The sequence below is a fragment of the Scleropages formosus genome, chromosome 2 (assembly GCF_900964775.1).
Source record: "Scleropages formosus chromosome 2, fSclFor1.1, whole genome shotgun sequence".
NCBI lineage: Eukaryota > Metazoa > Chordata > Actinopteri > Osteoglossiformes > Osteoglossidae > Scleropages > Scleropages formosus.
The window spans coordinates 13,837,462-13,856,227 of record NC_041807.1 but is presented as its reverse complement, the minus strand read 5'-3'; the positions used below and the strand labels follow the sequence as shown (position 1 = coordinate 13,856,227).

General features: G+C 43.8%; 2 protein-coding genes across 12 annotated transcripts in view; both read left to right on the top strand.

Annotated features, from left to right (window-relative positions):
• The first annotated feature begins 19 nt into the window (after positions 1-19).
• ccdc87 (coiled-coil domain containing 87) lies at positions 20-9,666 on the top strand. Of its 3 annotated transcripts, none has more exons than XM_018747123.2 (20): positions 20-51; positions 745-1,066; positions 1,544-1,656; positions 1,788-2,038; positions 2,571-2,781; positions 3,111-3,204; positions 3,397-3,476; positions 4,282-4,442; positions 4,580-4,709; positions 4,799-4,996; positions 5,129-5,254; positions 5,443-5,534; positions 6,106-6,235; positions 6,331-6,440; positions 6,521-6,636; positions 6,772-6,815; positions 7,523-7,705; positions 8,352-8,466; positions 8,816-8,958; positions 9,385-9,666. In XM_018747123.2, the coding sequence occupies exons 2-20, from the start codon at positions 859-861 to the stop codon at positions 9,625-9,627; spliced, it is 2,748 nt and encodes a 915-aa protein (XP_018602639.2). In that variant the 5' UTR covers positions 20-51; positions 745-858; the 3' UTR covers positions 9,628-9,666. The 3 variants fall into 3 exon arrangements, with proteins under 3 accessions (XP_018602639.2, XP_018602640.2, XP_018602638.2); XM_018747124.2 differs by having other exon boundaries at positions 27-109; XM_018747122.2 differs by lacking the exon at positions 20-51 and having other exon boundaries at positions 650-1,066.
• Positions 9,667-10,148: 482 nt separating this feature from the next.
• The window catches only part of apaf1 (apoptotic peptidase activating factor 1), a 33,082-nt gene continuing 24,464 nt past the window's right edge, over positions 10,149-18,766 (top strand). For 7 of the 9 annotated variants that reach the window (XR_001965916.2, XM_018747302.2, XM_018747299.2 and 4 more), the window contains exons 1-17: positions 10,149-10,325; positions 11,143-11,307; positions 13,193-13,382; positions 13,480-13,677; positions 13,868-14,054; positions 14,360-14,472; positions 14,966-15,097; positions 15,211-15,449; positions 15,538-15,705; positions 16,114-16,245; positions 16,467-16,574; positions 16,719-16,903; positions 17,081-17,207; positions 17,417-17,542; positions 17,864-18,004; positions 18,190-18,315; positions 18,477-18,626. Coding sequence is in view for 8 of the 9 variants with exons in the window: in XM_018747302.2 (XP_018602818.1) it covers positions 11,170-11,307; positions 13,193-13,382; positions 13,480-13,677; positions 13,868-14,054; positions 14,360-14,472; positions 14,966-15,097; positions 15,211-15,449; positions 15,538-15,705; positions 16,114-16,245; positions 16,467-16,574; positions 16,719-16,903; positions 17,081-17,207; positions 17,417-17,542; positions 17,864-18,004; positions 18,190-18,315; positions 18,477-18,626 (2,460 nt within the window). In the remaining variant the exon portion in view is untranslated. The remainder of the gene's footprint in view (positions 10,326-11,142; positions 11,308-13,192; positions 13,383-13,479; positions 13,678-13,867; positions 14,055-14,359; positions 14,473-14,965; positions 15,098-15,210; positions 15,450-15,537; positions 15,706-16,113; positions 16,246-16,466; positions 16,575-16,718; positions 16,904-17,080; positions 17,208-17,416; positions 17,543-17,863; positions 18,005-18,189; positions 18,316-18,476; positions 18,627-18,766) is intronic. The other 2 variants (XM_018747301.2, XM_018747300.2) reach the window with 2 other exon arrangements.

Below are 18,766 nucleotides of genomic sequence, written 5' to 3'. Positions count from 1 at the left end.
TCTCCATAGCAACGGATCTCCGCGTCCACGTTTCGTCGCGTTCAGCTCAAGGTCGGTTTTATTGAACCAAAACCACGTAAATGGACACGATTCTTTGCCAATCTATATTGTAAGCCACAACACCGTAGCTATTTAATAGTTGCTTAGCAAAGTTGATGATGTACGTGGGATACTAAAGGTTTTTTTGTGCGAGCGCGCATGATTTTTTCTGCCACAAAATCATCATGATGCACACTGAATATAGAAATAAACTTAAGAAATCATTTTTGATTTCGCTTGTGTGTAGGGTCATACGTACATATCTGTACGTATGTATACGTGTTTGTGTGTTAACTTTTCCAAGTGTTTTTTGTTTAACTACTTGAGTGAATTAGTAACGGTCTCTCTGGTGCATAACCTCAGCTAGTATTATTATTAATTATTTATGTGGATACTTGTATCCACATGATTTTCTATATATTATATAATATAAACTCATGGGTATATCCATAATTTAGTTGTATTGCACAGCAGTACAATGACAATAAAGTCTTCAATTCAGTTCAATCGGTGTAGCTGAGGAGGGGGACGTGTCTTGTCCTGCGTCCGCATTCAGACGAACCTAGTATGTTCCCAATACTGCATTTGAAAATTTGTGTGTAATTCCACTCAGTACTGTTGAAGATGTCTCTGAGTCCTGCCAATGCTGAAGGGTTGTCAATCGCAGGTTTGGATTCTGTAAAGTACATGTTGTATACCTTCTAGTCCATCCCTTCCATGAACTTTTGAAGAGAAGCTGTGCACGAAGCTCAGCATCTACAACTATTCCTGGAGAATGACTGACCAGGTCTAGCTGTGCACTGCTCAGCCTGGCAGAGCATGAACAGGTACAGCGGTCCACTGTTGGGCAGTGCGTCCAGCGTGACCGAGGCACCATATTCGGACATGCGACGGCGCAGAAACACCAAACTGTCCTCCACGACACAAATGCCGACATGTTCCACTTGTGATGTCTGCCAGCCGGCCTGCAGTCCTCCGGGCCTCTTGCCCCCGGTCCGGGTCAAGCTGAAATGTGAGCTGGAGAAAGGTGACAATTTAGAAGTTTCTTCTTACAGCGTGGCATTGAAAATTTGGAACCAAGGCATGCTTGGTTCTGGATGGGTGCAGGAGGTCATATGTGTGTTAACTTGTGAGATTTATCAGTTTAGCTGATACTTTTCCCTAAATCGACTTGCAGGGTTAAGGTTAAAATTATTCATCCATTTAGGCAGCTGTCTAATTTTACTGACTACAGCCAGAGATGGTGATTGAATCTGTGACATTTGGATCCAAAGGCACTAACTCTAACTACTACACTACCAGCCGTCCCTACCAGCTGATTGACATGTTGAAGATAAATGTGTAGTTAAAGCTTATTTTATAGTTCCAAAGATCAAGTAATTGAAGTGCATAATACACTGTAAGACACAGCAGAACCTCTTCCACGGACGTGATGGTACCGTTGGAGTGTTTGCAACTCATGCTTTCCCCTAGACAGGACTGACTGATGTGTCCTTCATCCCAGAGCAGCATAGATGTGCTCCCATCTCCCTGTCAGAACTGAGAGAAGTCCTGACAGATAGGGTACAGAGGCAGTGTATCCTCCACTGTGTGTCTCAGGAGGACCAGCAAGCACTGGTAGTGTATCCACTTACATAGACATACACACATTGTTTATAAATTGCATTCATAAAAACGTTCACAGATGTACCTGTACATAAAGATCTGACTGGCTGCTGAAGTCCTCTCAATCTTGGTTTTACGTGCAGACAGCGGTGATGATGTCAGAGCTCGGGCTGATTTGGCAGGATCTCAGAAGCTTGAACTGTGATCCAACCCTTTCCCAAGAGGAGAATAGACAGCTCCGCAGCGAGATCCTCAATGAGATCTTGAGAGTCTGCGAGCAGCTTTACCTGCGCTACATACACTTGCAGGACACTCTGAGGAAGCGGGGTGTGTTCAGTGACGAGGCCAATCGCAGCCGTCTGGGGGCACAGATGGCTACAGACTGCACCACTCTGTGAGTGATGGAGTATGTGACTGGACCACTTTGCACTTAGTTAGCGGACACACAAAGGAGTCCTTTCACAATGTAAATTTATTTATTTAGCTGACACTTTTCTCCAAAGCAATGTACAATGTTAAGGTACTTAGAATTATTTACCCATTTATACAGCCAGGTAATTTTACTGGGGGAATTTAAGGTAAATACCTTGCTCAAGGGTACTACAGCTGGAAGTGAGATTCAGATCTGTAACCTTTGGGTCCAAAGGCAACAGCTCTAACCACTACGTTACCAGCTGTCCCTTTAACTAGTAGCTGTACGTATGCTGTATTTTTTGAATGTTCAGTTGGTAATGGTAAGGACCAGTAATATGACTGATTGGAAAAAAATGTTTTGTGGATCAATAAACAGAAACATACCAGATTAGACATCTACTCATATTTGGAATGAACGGTCTTGTCTGTCTGATAAAGTTTGAAGTTTAACCTCCGGCAATGAAAAAATTAAGCAGTTTTTATTGCTGAGGATGTGATTTTGCCCTCCATAGTCTGAAGGTACGGTTCATCAGGAGGAAGGTGACTGCAGCGATCAAGGCTAGGAGATCCAGGGTCAGCCAAAAGGATGGCAGCGGAGATCACAGACAACAGGGGATGCCAAGCGTGCATTCCGTCACACCCAAACAGGGGTGTGGATTCAGCAGCAGCGTGGCAGCAGTGGAAAGGCTGCAGGAAACCTCCCTGGAGCAGGACCTCAGAGAGGTGATGGTCACAGCTTCAAACCAGGTCACTGTGTGTCACTGTGTTTAATTTCTTTACTCTTGTGAAGATGATTGAAAGTATCTTAAATCAAAGTACCCTCAAGGTTTTTTTCAGTGAGGAGCTCCTTCCAGAGTGTCGTTAAATGCGGTTGAATACATTCAGATGGTCTTTGAACAGGCATTAAGGGCTGATCTTTCAGGGATGAGATGCGTGTTGTGGTGGCTTTCTACAGGCCTGGTTAAGAAGTCTGGTCTCATTCTATCTACTGTTACACACCCTCTACACCAGAGGACAGCATTGTTACACAAAGCTTCCCTTTTCTTTGGCAGATTGATGAGAGTATTGGAGAACTGGACCTGGAATGTATGTATGATCTCATGCCATGTCGCCTGGAAGAGATCACCAGCAGAAGAGGCAGTCATTGTGAGGCTGTCACACATACATAAACATACTTAGATACTTAAAATGATTGTCACTGATGTGGTCACCTGGTGTTACATTGCCCTGAGGGTCAGCAGGATCAGAAAACATGGATGGTCAGTGAGTCTTTTTGCATAGACACTAATCATCATTTTGTTTGTGTGTGTGTGTGTGTGTGTGGGCACCCATGTGAAGACACAGCTGATGGCACACCGAGAGATACAGGTGATGAGGATGAGCTCTACACACCCCATAGGCCTTTTACAAGACTGAAGGTAAAAAGACTAATGTACTTGCTTCTTTGAGTAATCACTGACTCCTTGTTATCAATGGAATTTAACATGGATTTTATAATGATATATTTTCAAATATGTCCCTTTATTTTCAGTTACTATATTTCATTGCAGATTATTCTTATAATGTAGCCATGTCAGTAATTTTCTGTTTTGCTGAAGTTCGCATTTAAAGTCAGGTTAACATTTATATTTGTTCATTCAGCAGATGCTTTTCTCCAAAGCGATGTACATCTCATACAAAAATACAATGAGTGCATTATGTCAGAAGGGGGGTACCATGGTGCGGTGGGTTGGACCGGGTCCTGCTCTCTGGTGGGTCTGGGGTTCAAGTCCCGCTGGGGGTGCCTTGCGATGGACTGGTGTCCTGTTGTGGGTGTGTCCCCTCCAGCCTTATGCCCTGTGTTGCTCGGTTTGGCTCTGGCTCCCCACAACCCTGCATGGGACAAGTGGTTCAGATTGTGTGTGTGTGTGTGTGTGTGTGTGTGTGTGTGTGTGTGTGTGTGTGTGTGTGTGTGTGTGTGTGTGTGTGCATTATGTCAACAAGATGTAATAGGTGAAATTATTGTGATGTGAAAATTATTAGATATAAAAATGATATGCAGTAATGTTAAATGTGTCAGTATTGTTGGAGTACAGTAGATTATTTCAGCGTGGCGTTCACAACACAGCTCCAGGGTACATCAGCAGTTTTTCCTTGCTGTAGTGGAGCTCAGTCCAGTTTCTTAAACCACTGCACCCCCTGGTGCTCACATCTGTTCAACAGCGAACTGTTTCTCTTCATCAGAGCTGCCAGTCTATGCCAGAGTTGCAGCAGGACTCCTTCCTGGAGGAGATGGGGGTGGAACTATTGCCAGCACGCCCCGCATCAGCTGTGGCATTACTGGGCCCAAGGCCTCGCTCCAGCCACAGGATGTCAGTCAACACAGCAGCAGAGGACTTGAGGAGGTCTGGTCCACTCCTCGTGATCTCCACTTCATTGGCACATAAATCCACACTTTTGCACAGTGTCAGCATAATGGCCAGTGCATTTAAACAGAATTCCTCCCATGCGTGAGCGTATTTCTTGCTCTTTCTTGTTGTAGACTGACGCAAGACAGAGATTCTCTGGATGAGGCCATGGCGAGAGACCCTGAAGCAGACATGTCTCCTCTGATCAGTGCCCTGCCTCCCAGTCGCTCCTCCAAACTGCTGCTCCTGCAGGAAGCACTACAGGTACAAACACAGTTCACCCATGTGAGAGCATGTAGGAATACTGTGCATTTACAGTAGTAATGTTCATTCCATACTGTTCCTAACTGCAGAGACTAAGCAAGGAAGAAAAGGAGGTTGCAGTGAAGAAAACTCTAGCAGAGGAACCTCTACACCCACAGGGAGATGTCAATATCCCTCTCTCTCCTGAGTCCATCTGCACTGCTGCTTGTCATGTGTCCGACACAGTACTGACCGAGACACTGAACCTCCAGGCGTACCCGCCTGTCTACAGGGACCCGATTGAAGAGGTAATGGTACACGCAGACACTCAAAGACACGCGCTCTGACAACTGACACGCATGGGCAAAAACTGACACAGGCTTCCATGTCGAGAATGTCACCACAAGCATTACATAAAGCTCTCCGCACTTCACCAACAGGTGGATCCCTCTTCAGTGGAGGGGTGGGAGAGGTGGGACCAAAACCTTTTCCCTGGACTAGAAACCAAGGTGGTCTGCAGGGAGTCATCAACAAGCATATCCACTGGGAATGTGAACTTTGATGATGTGAGAAACATTTCGTGAAAACATACGTATCCTTTCCCCCCAGAATCAACATGGATGGCATTATTAGAATAACTCTCTAGTTTAGTTACCTAGTTATTGATCTTTGCTGGGTCTTAGTTGTCTAGAATACTGTCTTTTTAATAAAGTTCTTGGTAGCCATTGTGGGGGTAACTATTTGTTCTCTGAAGGATTCATTTATCGATCCACCTTTGGAGGGTGATAACTACAAGTGGACTCCCCCAAAGAAGAGCAAGAGTTTACGGAATTTAAAGCTGAAAAGGTCAGGTAATGATGGGTGCAACCACAAATAACGCTCTAACCATGGTCAGATGAAAGGGTCCTACCTAAAGAGGACCTTGTTATTGACAAAGCAGGACAAAGCTGGGCAATAAATTTAGAATTCACTGCACATCCTGATCTTACCTTCAACAAACCTCTGCAGTATCTCTGTAATTTTTGATGCTTTCTGTACCTCTGCAGTGATTATATTCTATGTTGTCTATGCTTAGTATGTAAATGTTTGTGTACCTTAAAAAAAATTGTAGGAAGGTTATCAGGATTCATCTATCCTGCATTTTATGCACCTACTCGAGCGATGAACATCAGTGCATCAAGTGGAAAGTAACAAATTAGGTTTACTTAAGAATCACGTCTGCAGCTATGTCTCTTTCTCTTAATGTACAACGTAATGCACATATTTGTATTTTAACTGAGATGTACATCGCTTTGGAGAAAAGCATCTGCTAAATAAATAAATGTACAACGTAAATGTAAATGTTAGTAATAGCTTAGTGACAATTCTTACATCCGTTAATCAGCAGAGTATGAAAATGTGTCTCTGCGTCTATAAGGAGGAGGACAAGAATTCAAACGGAACAAAAGAAGCCACCAGATGACACATGGGGAGCATACACTTCTTGGCTGCAGTGCTGGAAGTCAAACCTGAGTGCGGAGGACTATCACAAGTACCTTTCCAACCAGGTAACTCATTTACTGCAGTTTACCTGGATTGTACCAAGTCAGATGAAAAATATGTTCATTTGCACTTCATAACCATTGTGTTTTTGTTCCTTAAGAAGCTGGATTGCTTGAGTGCCATGTTTCAGATTCATGACAGCAATAACAGTGGCAAAAAAGAGGACGTTAAGACGAAAGCTCCCATTCCTCAGCATGAAGATCAGCAAAAGTCAGTAATGATTTTTTACGGCTCTTTAATAACATTCGAGGTTTTGTGATTGAGATTGATGCACACATGTCTTAATGCAGCAGCCAGAGGAAGAAGACTGATGCCCAAAAGTCCAGAAAGGGGGAGTTTGTGGCAGGGGTGTGGAACGTGAATTCTGTGTCAATTGGGGAGTTCTGTGAAGAGCCAACTGTGGAAGGTAAACTGTCTGCCCCATTTCCCAGTTCCCAGATCTCATCTCCCAGTACCTGGTTTGTAGTTTCCAGTACCCAGTGTGGTGTCTGCAGGGATTCTGTGTCTTGAACGCACAAGATGGTTGTGTTTTGTTCTCCAGAGAAAGAGGGCGCAGATGAAGACATGACTCCTGTGTCTGGACAGGTAGGGAGTGCAAGTGTTCTTATTATCCCTGTGTGTACTTACTCTCAGCTCTTACTCTTGTACTTGAATTCTGTAGGTGTGTGTGATGGCTGTCATTGTGTCTGCTGGTGTGGAGTTAAACTAAGTGCATTAAACATAAAGGCATTAGTAGGCTAGAGGATATGCAATGATTGAGTAAATGGGTCCTTTTGACCGTTGCTTGCAAAGGTACAGTAAATATCCTGTGCTTGCAGAAAGTAAGATTGCAAATCAAAGTGTGTTGACACATGTGTTTAAGCCTAGAAAAGTTGAGAAGAGTACTTTTTTGCATGCAGGAGAGATTAAGCTCGAGGCAACACTGAGGAACAAAGGGGAAACGTCTAGTTGTGACATATGAAAAGAGGATGACAAGACATGAAACTAGGTGAAAGAGCACATGTGTAAAACAGAACTGAGCTTGGGAAAATACCATGTAAATACCATTAATGAATGTGTAAACGATTGCATGAATAAAAAGAGCAACAAGGGACTGATGGAGGAGACTCCCTCCAGTTAGGGGCTCTCCTGTTGGCCGGCGTTGCGAGAAAATATGCTCTGACTCAGAGTGAGTTTTATTGCCTCCTACAGGGTGACCGACAAAGTTCAACACTGGTATGGTCTTTGCATGATGTGTGTACTCAGGTGTTTGTGCACTATCTCTGATTTTTGTGGATTCCTGTTCCCAAAAGGCCCAGAGTAGAGCAGGCCAACTTCCGGTGGGGACCAGTGGAACAGGGGCCGAGATCCTCAATGTGGAGCAGCTGCAGAACCGCTTGGAGGCGATCTGGAGCAGCCTGCTGTTCCCAGACAGTCAGCGCCTAGACATGGCTGTCAAGTACAGCTCACCCTCATACCAGGACCGGTTGGCGGAGGTGCCCAGTCTCGTTATTTGGCAAAAGGAGTCACGTGCTAAGCTCACACAGATAAAATCTGATGAGTTGAAGGAAGTTTTGAAATTTTTCACTTGGTATTGCTTGTTTGTCTTGAGTATGTCTGTTCATATGCCAACACTGATTTCCACCGTCTCTCCTCCAATAAATTCATTCTCACAGATGAAAAAGGGCTGTGCTCTTGTTGGATGATGTCCCTGCAGTTACTTTCACTGAGCTTCCATGTGCATGTTTCCTTCCCCTTTTTCCTTCCTTCCTTCCATCAGAACCATCCAGGATTGTTCTTTATTCTTTTTGACAGCTGTCTTTAGTGTCTCCAGATATGCTGCCACGAAACCCAGATTTGGGCTTGAACATCCCTGGACAGAGAACCACTGCCTAGGGGATTTTGCTTCACCTCAGAATACTATCCTTTTAAAACATATCAATGTTTCACTTGATAAAACCATTTGAAATACAGCTATGATAAGCACTATAATAGGCAATTCCCACCTGTTCATACATCCATTACCTGTCTGATCTATCCTTATGTTCCTACCACTGCTAAGGCTCTAATCCTCATCAAAACAAATTCAAGCCGTTTTAGACACCTCATGGCCATAAGATGCTCATGATGTTTGTTCTCCAGGCGATTGGGTCATGGGAGCGAACTGCCAGCCTCATTCAGCAGAGAGAGGCATTGCTCTCCCGCCTGGAGCTGTTTGAAAGGGAAGCCTCCGACCCTAAGAGATTCTTTGAGCGTGGTATGTAGAGCTAGAGATTTCCTTTGAGAACATCTTCGTTACCCTTAATGCTCCTTTAACACTGCACATCTGGTACCTACAATTATGAAGTGTAAGCTGAATTTGCCAGAATTTTCCTCTGAAACAGCACTACCCAGTACTATTGTTAAAGAGGTTTGTTGCCTGCAAAGCTGATGATACACAGCTGTACTAACCAAAAATTTGTGAAGTAGCATCTGTATACTGTAAAACCAGAGTCTTTCACATTTTCATTCTCCATTTACCAAGTTGTCATATGGGCAGTGGGGAGCAGTTTGATGGAAGGGTGCAGAATGAGGTAGAGTGATGCATTAGCTCAGTTTCCCCACAGGATATCGAGGCACATCGATCGCGAGGATGGATGAGTCCAGGCACCGGCAGAAACTCTACAAACAGATAGCAGCCTTGGAAAAGATGCTGTTCAGGGAGGTCCGACACATCAGAGACCGTTTGCGTGACACGGTCACATACAATGTGAGCAAATTTCTCTCTGTCATTCAAACGACCCTTTGCCTTCACCAGTGGGAGGATAAGGACTGATATATCATGTGTCTTACTCAGAAAAACCAACCTGGAAGCAGTGCTTTTGTATGAAAAAATCTTCTCAGCTGTTTACTCTAAGATCTTTTTCACTAATGTCTGCATTCAGTAAAGGCTTGAAATCAAAACTCTTCATTTGGTAGCCACAGGGAAAGGAGCAGCACTGCTGAAGACATGTTCCATGTTCCCTTTTATTGTCAAATTTTTTGAGAGAGAGCATTCCAGCTGACGGGGAACTAGATTTGCCACAAAAAAAGTTGCTGGTGCAAATCCAAGGAAGGTTGTCCATAATTTCAGTTTTGCACCAGACGCGTAACCTGAATTGGTCGTTGCTAAGCTTTTTTGTCTGTGGTCTTTCAGGGAAGACCCTATGAGCAGAAGATGCGCTGGGATCGCATTGAGATGCTGTACTGGTTGCAGGAGCAGCGGCGCGTACAGGCCCTGGAGGATCAGGGGTCCTGTGCTGGCAGGCTGCCTCCACTGGAGCAAGCATTTTCCTCCAGATGTGGGCACACGCATCACCCTCCGGGACACGTCCTCTCTGAGCCAGCTGTGAGCAAACTGCTGAGCTCCTGGACACATAAGCCACCTCCTCATCTCTGACATTATTTTTGTTGCTGCTGATGAATAAAAATGCCTCGTTATTTGTGCACATTTCCAGTGTATTTGAGCAATGATTTTTTACTGCTCAGGTGTTGCTCGGTATTTTACCAGAGGGGAGATACAGGCACGTGCTTCACGTGCATACTAGAAAAAACATCTGGGATACACTTAGCAGAGAATATGAAATCAGCTAAATGATTTTTTATTTTAATTATAATTCCATTTGCTTCTTTTTTCGCACACACCCAGTAAAACGTTTCTGTTAGCAGGCTGCCTATTAATTCACGTAATAATTCGTCATTCTAGATGAAGGCCAATTGGAATTAGCAACCAAGACACGTGATTGTGGACTGTGGCGCTATAGGTGACAAACGGGCCGGGAAATTGTCCAGCGTACCGCCAAATATCTGCCTAGATACTGAGAAATTGCATATTAAGGAAAGGTCACGTGACTGCGTTCAGTGACACTATTGGTCAAAGGGGAACTGAGGAAGTTTTTTTTTTTTACCCCGAGGCAACCAGGAAGTGTTGTCAAATGATTTTCACTACACTGAAACTAAGTTAGTTATTACTGCATCTGCTAATATCTTGCGATGGACGGATGTTCCGTTCAGAGTTTACCCTAAGAAACCCTGCGCCCCGAGTGTTCGGACCGCCGCCACTCTGACTTGGACGCAAGTGAAGTGAGTGTGTGGCGGGTAAGTTTTGAACAAACAGTGACTAAAATGTGTTAATATCTGTCTGACGCGCGTGCTCAGATGATATAGCGACGACGCTTCGATAAATCCTTCTGCTGACAGCGATACGATAGTCCTGTTCTGCTTGTTAAATTGCGTTTATCTTATTGTACAATGAATGAATATATTTCGAGTGGAAACCGAGAGTGTGGAATGGAGCAGATTAGAGCTTCACTGAACTGCGTGGTTTTAATTTTATTCTGTCATATTCTTCCTGTTCACTGAGTCTGACGACGATCGGATCGATGTCAGACTCAGAGCAGATGTGAGAATTTTTGTGGCGAGGCAAGGTGTGTGTATTTGGCCCTTCCAGCAAGAGTGGTAACTTATTGGCAAAGTTAAAGCTTATTTGTGTCAAGTAGCTTTTTTGTTAAACTTATATAAAGGGACTGAGTTAGAGCTGTGGCCTTTTGCACCCAGAGGTTGCAGGTTCGAATCCCACCTCTGGCTGTAGTACCCAGATGATGGTACTTGCCCTAAACTGCTCCAGTAAAATTGCCCAGCTGTAAATGGGTAAATAACTATGGTAGATCAACACTGTAAGTTGTTTTGGAGAAAAGAATCAGCTAATATGTAAAGCATTTTTACCTCTGACAGGCCAGGGTCTGGTCTCCCTGCTAGCCCATGTCAGTTCACTGTGTTGTTTCCGAATGGTTATCCTAGAAATGAAGATGTTGATTTGCAGTGTTGAGTTTGTCGACCAGTCAGGTACAGCGGAGGACACTCGACTGGGCTGGGTAGAGAGCACTGAAGAACCCCATTCCTTCTTACCGGTCAGCCAGGTCGCCTTCACAGCAGTCTGGGGATGGAGGAGCGAGCGCGGAGCTGCCTCCTGCGGCACCGAGACACCCTGCAGCAAGATATCAAGGCCTCCTACCTGATGGATCATATGGTCAGTGATAACGTGCTGACGCATGATGAAGAGGAGAAAGTGAGAGCAAAGGTGAGTTTTTCTCTCAGAGTATGAGGGCTTCTGTACGATAGCAGCAATGATAAACACGTGGCCTTATACATATCACTTGGATGTATTTGCATAGGGCGTTAGTCTGGAAAAGTGTCCACTAAAGGAAGGGTTTATTTTAGGAGCCTAATAGTAACCCAAGTCACTAATAGTGCAGTTAATTGATTTTTCAAACACTGAGTTTATTGGGCAGCAAGTGGTGTACTTTGTGATTTTGTCTTGTAATCTGAAAGTTCCTGATTCAAATTCTTCTCCTAATTTAGTCCCCACGATTAGGGTATTTACCCTGAACTGATACGGTTATAATACCCAGCTGTTTAAATGGGTTTTAAATGTTAGCTAAATTATGGATGAGTGACACATTGTTAATGTTTTTGAAGCATATTGATTTCTGGTCACTGTTGATTAATGTAGAAATTTTGAGAACCAATATACCGAGTCCTTGTGTTACAACTATTCGAGTTGCCGGTTTTTGAACATACAAATATTTAAAAATTTTATTTGCAATTGTGTTAGCTTGTCTATTTTGAAAAATTTCCGTCTCTTGCGGCGTGAATGTCACCTGTTTCTGCCTCCAGCTGTCAAATAGCAGTAAAATGCCTCCAGTGTAGAAGTTTGGGACCAGATTAATGCATGTCACTTTCACAGGATTTACAGCTTGTGTCTGGTGTTCTTGAATGTTCGTGATCAATAACACAATGAGAAACTTGCAAACATTTATAGAATAAATTGCTCAACAGTAAGTATCTCATAGAAGTTTGTGGAGAGGAATTATTCCTAATTATAGGAATTAGAGCTAAATTAAAATTACAACTATAAATTTAATTAAATGTTGTCTTACAGCATATTTTTTGTTTACTGTAGTTACTGTGTATCAGAAACTATTACAGATCCTATCCATCCAATAAATTGAGGTACTTCTCTATTATTTAGCCTTTTCTGTTGTATACATAATAAAGTTGAAAGTAGTCAGATGCTGATGAACATTGTGTGACATTCTTATCCCTGTTGATGTGTAACTGAGATGAACTTGTTGGTTATGTGATAGTCAGGATTCTGGCTTTATCTTTTCTTATACATCCCTTCCAGACATAGTCTGTCCCAAATGTTTGGTTCCCCATCACACAGTAAAGGAGACTACACGTGACACAGTATGACTCGGGGAACAACAGTTTATTGCTGGTGTTTGGACACATTGAGACACCTGGCTTGCACATCTTCACTCTTCACTGCTTTCTCTCCTTTCTCCTTCTTCTCTGCTCACTTGCACTTAGTGTTGTTTCTGTCCCCCCCCCTCATACAACATTGCATCCCCCTTGTGTACCGTTACAGCTCCGTGTTTTTGTCAGGAATCCTTCAGCATTGGTTGGGAGGTTGTGGCGAAAGCACTTTCTTTATATTCAGTGATTTTAAAGTAGAATTAATCTTGATCATAAAATAAACTGCCTTGTTTTGAATGCAGCGTTTCCTAGGTAGGCTCTGGAGTTCAGCAACCCTGCATTGTAAGAACAGATGATGACAGTGGAATAAATAAATCCCACAGAGATTTTGTTCATTACACTTTTTTTCTGACGTTTTTACAGAACCTAACTCGTGAATACATCAAGGGATTGTCTGTATTATGGCTTCATTAATTTTGATGTAGTACTAAAAATGAATTTGAGTTTATGAACAAACTGAGCTACAGGCAGACTTCTGGTCCAAAATGTGTAAATTAAGGTTTCAGTGTATACTACTGCACTGCATGGGAATCTCTTGAACCCCAAGTCTTCGCTGGGTGTGAAAGGGTCTGTTAAACTGAATTTATTGCTCTGGTTTTGGACAACGTTTTGACCAACCACCCATATTCTCCTTTTTCGTCCCTCAGCCCACTCGAAAGGAGCAAGCGGTTACTCTCATCGACTTGGTTTTACAGAAGGACAATCGTGCCTATATCTCCGTGTACAACGCCCTGATCCGAGAGAGTTATGGGGACCTAGCTTCCCTGCTCCAGCCGGACTTGCCTCTTATCTCCCCAGAGGCACAGAAGAGCTTCTCAGATGGAGGCACTCCCTACGGTAAGAATACCCAGCACAGACATTTTTCAGTGGTTTCTGTTTGTGTCTGTAGCACTGTGCACATATTGCTTGTTGATCTGTCTGTGTCTGTTCCTAGTCAATACAACGCTGATTGAAGGTGGCGTCCCCCAGAGGCCGGTGGTTTTTGTCACTCGGCCCCCTCTGGTTAACCAAATCAGGGAAAAGCTATACAGGCTTCAGGACACTACAGGCTGGGTCACTGTGTTTGGCATGGCTGGCTCAGGGAAGTCTGTACTTGCAGCTGAAGCTGTCAGAGATGAAGCTGTTATCAAAGGTAGGTTTGTGGTATGGGGGCAGTGATTGGTGGTACCACCCCTCATCCATCACATGCACTGTTCTGATTTTAGATGTCCTAATAATTTTTGATCATTATCTGCAACTGTGATCTCTCACTATGTTGAATTGTGTTGTCATCACCTGTTTGTGTAACTTAATAGCCACCTCTGATACATGTTCTCTCTCAGAATGCTTCCCAGGAGGGGTCCACTGGCTCTCTATTGGGCAGCTGGAGTTACCAGGGCTGTTGGTGAAGATCCAGTCCCTATGTTTTCGTCTGGAGCAAACCTTGGACTCGTCCAGCCAGAGACCACCCAATTCTATTGAGGAAGCAAAGGATCGGCTACGCTACCTCATGCTTTACAAATATCCCAGGTATGAATGACATTGCCTCACCTTGCAAACCAAAGTATACATTGTATTTTTTGCATACCTGTATAGCCACCTGAGGTTTCAAACAATTTTCTGTCAGTCTCTGATGGTTGTGTAGATGTATTGTAGAGTCTGCACAGTTATGTAAGTACTCACAAAGTAACACAGCCTGCATACAATGTAGTTTGGCACAGAGTTGAAAGACTGTAAAATGGTCTTGTAACCTTTACTCCGGGGAGTGGGTTTCATTGTAAATTGATGTATATTTGGGAAATATGGCCTGCTGATTAGCTTGCTATGTCTGCTAGGTCACTCCTGATCCTGGATGACATCTGGGATGGGGCAGTACTGAAGGCTTTTGACGTTCAGTGCCGTGTGCTCCTCACCACTCGAGATCGCAGTTTAGTGGACTCTGTGGGAGGTATGCTGCTCTCTCTTTCCTCATTCTTCTGTATGATGGTTCGGTGCTTTGGAATTTATAGAGTATGCAGTTGGAAGTCTTAATCCTGTCTTGAATTGAGATGAATTCCATCTCTTTCAGTGTCAGTCATGTGGAGCCTTGTAAAGATCCATGTAAAGATTGCTTCTCTGTCATATGTGGAGACACATTGCTTTGGAGAAAAGTGTCTGCTAAATGAATGAATGTAAATAGTAAATGTAAGGTGGTAGGACTGTTTTCATAAAATCTGAAGGGTCCTTGTTTGCTGCTCTTGTTATAGTACCCTTTGTCAAAGTACATATCCAGGATTGCTTCAGTAAGAATACACTGCTGTATAAATGGGTCAAACATAATACAGCTGATTATTTATTTAATTTTAAGTTGCCATGGACAAAGATATCAGCTAAATAAGGAATAACAACAATATTAAGTACAATTACAGAATGTGGAACTGTGTATCTGCTGCCCCCTTTAGGTCAGAGGTTTGAAGTGCACGTGGAAAGTGGACTGGGTCACAAAAAGGCTCTGGAGGTCTTAGCTCTGTATGTGAACAAGAAGCCTGAGGATCTTCCAGATCAGGCATACAGCATTGTCAGAGAGTGCAAATGTGAGTCTCTTGACATGTACCACAGCTGTATAAACCGTGTTTCTTGATATTATAGGAAATCTTCTTGAAGCTGGAATGCATTAATAACCCACCTCTGTGATGACCCCCCACAGGCTCCCCTCTCGTAGTCTCCTTGATCGGCGCTCTGCTCCATGACTTCCCTGATAGGTGGGACTATTACCTGCGGCAGCTGAAGATGAAGCAGTTCCGACGTATCCGCAAGTCTTCCTCATATGACTATGAAGCTCTGGACCAAGCCATGGATGCCAGCATCACAGTTCTGCAGGAGGACTACCAGGAGCTTTACAAGGACTTCACTGTGGTGAAGAAGGATGTCAAAGTACCAGCCAAGGTGAGGCATGGCATTGTCACTGCTTGTGACCCACACCACTGCAGTCCACTTCTTGCTCTAGACTGGCAGCTAAATGCTTTTTGTGTAGGTCCTCTCCATCATCTGGAATTTGGAGCTGGAGGAGGTTGAGGACATGCTGCAGGAGTTTGTAAACAAGTCCCTGCTGTTTCGGGACTGCACCCATCGGCCCTATCTGTACTACTTGCATGACCTGCAGCTGGATTTTCTCGTTGAGCAAAATCGCTCCCGCCTACAGGTATGTGCAATGAGGGGCTCCAGTTTAAGACAGGCTGGCCAGCCAGGACAAGTCCACACGCTCTGTGAGCTTGAGCTTATTAAAACAGTTCTGTGTCCTTTTGGACAGGGTCTGTAGGTTTTGTCTTGTCATCTGTTTTGAATTTCACTTCCGTGTTTCCTCTTTAATTATTTTCCTGTTAAGTTGCTCATGATTTTATGTTTGTTTGATTATAGATTGTTCAGTACAATCACTAAGCTGATATTCCATGTCAGTTTTTTTAAAGTTATTTTGTAGTTTTCTTTTGCAAAGCCCTCTGTTGGTTCCCTAAAACCTGTAACTCTGTTATTTACTATTATATATCAGAAGTGTCTTTTGTCTTTGATTCCTGGCTTTGTGTGTTTGTGTTTGTGCGTGCGCACATTGCAGGAGCTGCACTCTAAAGTAGTTCGTCAATACCAGCAGTTCTACAGGGAAGGTCCACCCATCTCTGGGGACCAGGAGTGTCTGTACTGGTTTAGATACCTCACATACCACATGGCTAATGCTGGTCTCACTCAGGTATTGTTACCACCCTGCATTCTCTGCTTTGCCCAGGTATACCTTGTACAAGTATAAATCTTACAGCTTGTCTATTACTTGGTCCAAGTATAACATTAGGTAAGTGTTTAAAATATATCCAAAGTCTTCTATATAGATTCAGATATTGCTGTACAAAAGAGTCATGTGATGAGCCATATAATATGAGATGCATTGTGCTCATCTCTCTCTTTAATCCCTAGGAGTTGTATACACTAATTTTCTCCCTGGACTGGATCAAAACTAAGGCTCAACTCATGGGACCTGTCTCTGTCATCAATGATTATGTGGAGCATGGTGCCATACTGGAGGTCTGTTTGATAGGGATTTGACTTATGGCCTGGTCATGTTTGGATAGTGGTCCTCTGTCTATCTGGTTCTTTCTGAGGGTGGACACAATCTCATACTCTTTCCCTCTCTGCTCCGACTTTGTTTCTGTTCCCCGTTACCCATAGAACAGTGAGGTGTGCAAGCAGTTCCTGGAGTTCCTGTCAGTCAACGGGCACCACTTGGAACAGAAACCCTTCCCAGATGTGGTTCAACTCGGCCTGTCACAGCCCGTGTCTTCTAGAGTGTACCAAGAAGCTCAGTTGCTGGCACAGCAGCAGACCAGCAGTGGTGCGCTCTACCTGGACTGGGTGTAAGGCCCATAGACTTTTAGGGCACCTAAGCCAGACTGGGTCTGAGCTAGAACTTTGGCCCGTTCTGTTGACTGTTAACCTAGCAGGGTATATTGTTTGTTTCTTACTGATGGGACAGCTTGGAATAATGCTTGTTTGTGAATAATTGGCACAATCTCTATGTTCCTGTGTTCTAGTAATAAGAGTAGCCTGGAGAGTTTATCTCGCCTGGTGATTAAACCGCTTCAGGGATTTATCTACTATGCCTGTTTCTCCCGAGATGGCCTTAAGATTGCCTCCTGTGGGTCAGATAACACGTTGCAGGTGAGCCAATCTACTGTTGGCTGATTTCAGAAAGTACGGTGTTTCCAAAAGCTTTACTTTCTCTCCTTAGGAGTAGTCGGAACTTCAAATATCACCTGGAGGCAGTTAAAGCAGACCTGATTGCTGATAACCATGTTGTTTGTGGATGCAGCCAGTATGTGTGTTATGTGGTCTTCAAAGTTTGATTTGTTAGAGCTGTGTCTCTGCAGGTGTTTAGGGTAACATCTGGGGAAAAGCTGCTGGACTTTCGAGCTCATGAGGACGAGGTGCTGTGCTGTGCCTTCTCTCCTGATGACAGGCAAATTGCCACTTGCTCCAGTGACAAGAAAGTCAAGGTACAGCCCAGCAGGTGTCACTAGCTCATTCACCCATAGTGCAGAATCACAGAGGGGTTTTGGACTACAAAAAAAACACTAAGTCTTGCATTGTGTGTGATTGTGTGTTTATATATTGTATTCAATATTGAGTCCTGTTAAGGTGTTCTTGTAAACGAGTAAGAGTTTTACAGAGAATGTGACCTTCTTTAAACCTTTGGGAGTCCCCCTGAGAGGAAGGTTCTCACGAAATCTTTAGCAATATGAGTTCCAGTTAAGGCCTCAGTGGGTTCCAGGGCATGTGCATGTTGAAGTCTCAATGCCATTGTGTCCCCGATCCAGCTGTGGAATGCAGAGAAGGGCACCTTGATCCGAACATTTGATGAAGAGCATGAGGAGCAAGTGAATCACTGCCAGTTTACCAACACGCGTCGGCGCATCCTTCTGGCCACTTGTTCCAACGACAGTGTCTACAACATGAAGGTGAGAGCATCCCTCTGAAAAAGCACATGCCGCTTAGGCATTAAGTGTTTCATGGAGGAAAAACAAGCAAAAGCTAAGACCCCTGGCTGTCTGGTCAGTGAAAGCTCCAACTTTGGTCTTGCTGAGGAATGCTCTACAAGTAAGATGACAAACTGGTTACATTAAAGTGATATTTACCTCCTCAGCTATGGAATCCAAACAGACAGTCGTCTCAGAACACCTTGTTTGGACATATGGAGCCTGTCAGTCACTGTTGTTTCTCACCTGATGACACATATCTGAGCACATCATCCAGTGATGGGACATTAAAGGTGTGTATACCTACGTTTACCCAAGTGGGAGATGGCTTTGCCCACATTAAAATTGCCTCATCAAAATCATTCTGCTCACTAATTTTCCTATCTATCATTAGTTCCATGTGTATGTAGCTGTGTAGCCCTCAAAGTAAATCTTTGCTCTTTTGTTTTGGCAGCTCTGGGAGGTTTCTTCTGCAAATGAGTGGAAGTCCATCAATGTCCAGGGAATCCTGGATGAAGATGAGGAGACGGAGACCATAGTCAAGTGTAGCAGCTGGTCAGCTGATTGCAGACGCATTTTCTGTGCCGCAAGAAATGCAGTCTTTGTAAGTGTGTGTGGGTGGGAATGCAAAAAAATGCAAGTTTCAACGTATAAAGTGATGGAAGAAGCTGTGCGGAAGAAGGAATCAGGTGGGATTGTGTCCTGGGTTTGATTACTTCTAAGCTGTGCTGAGACAGGTCACAT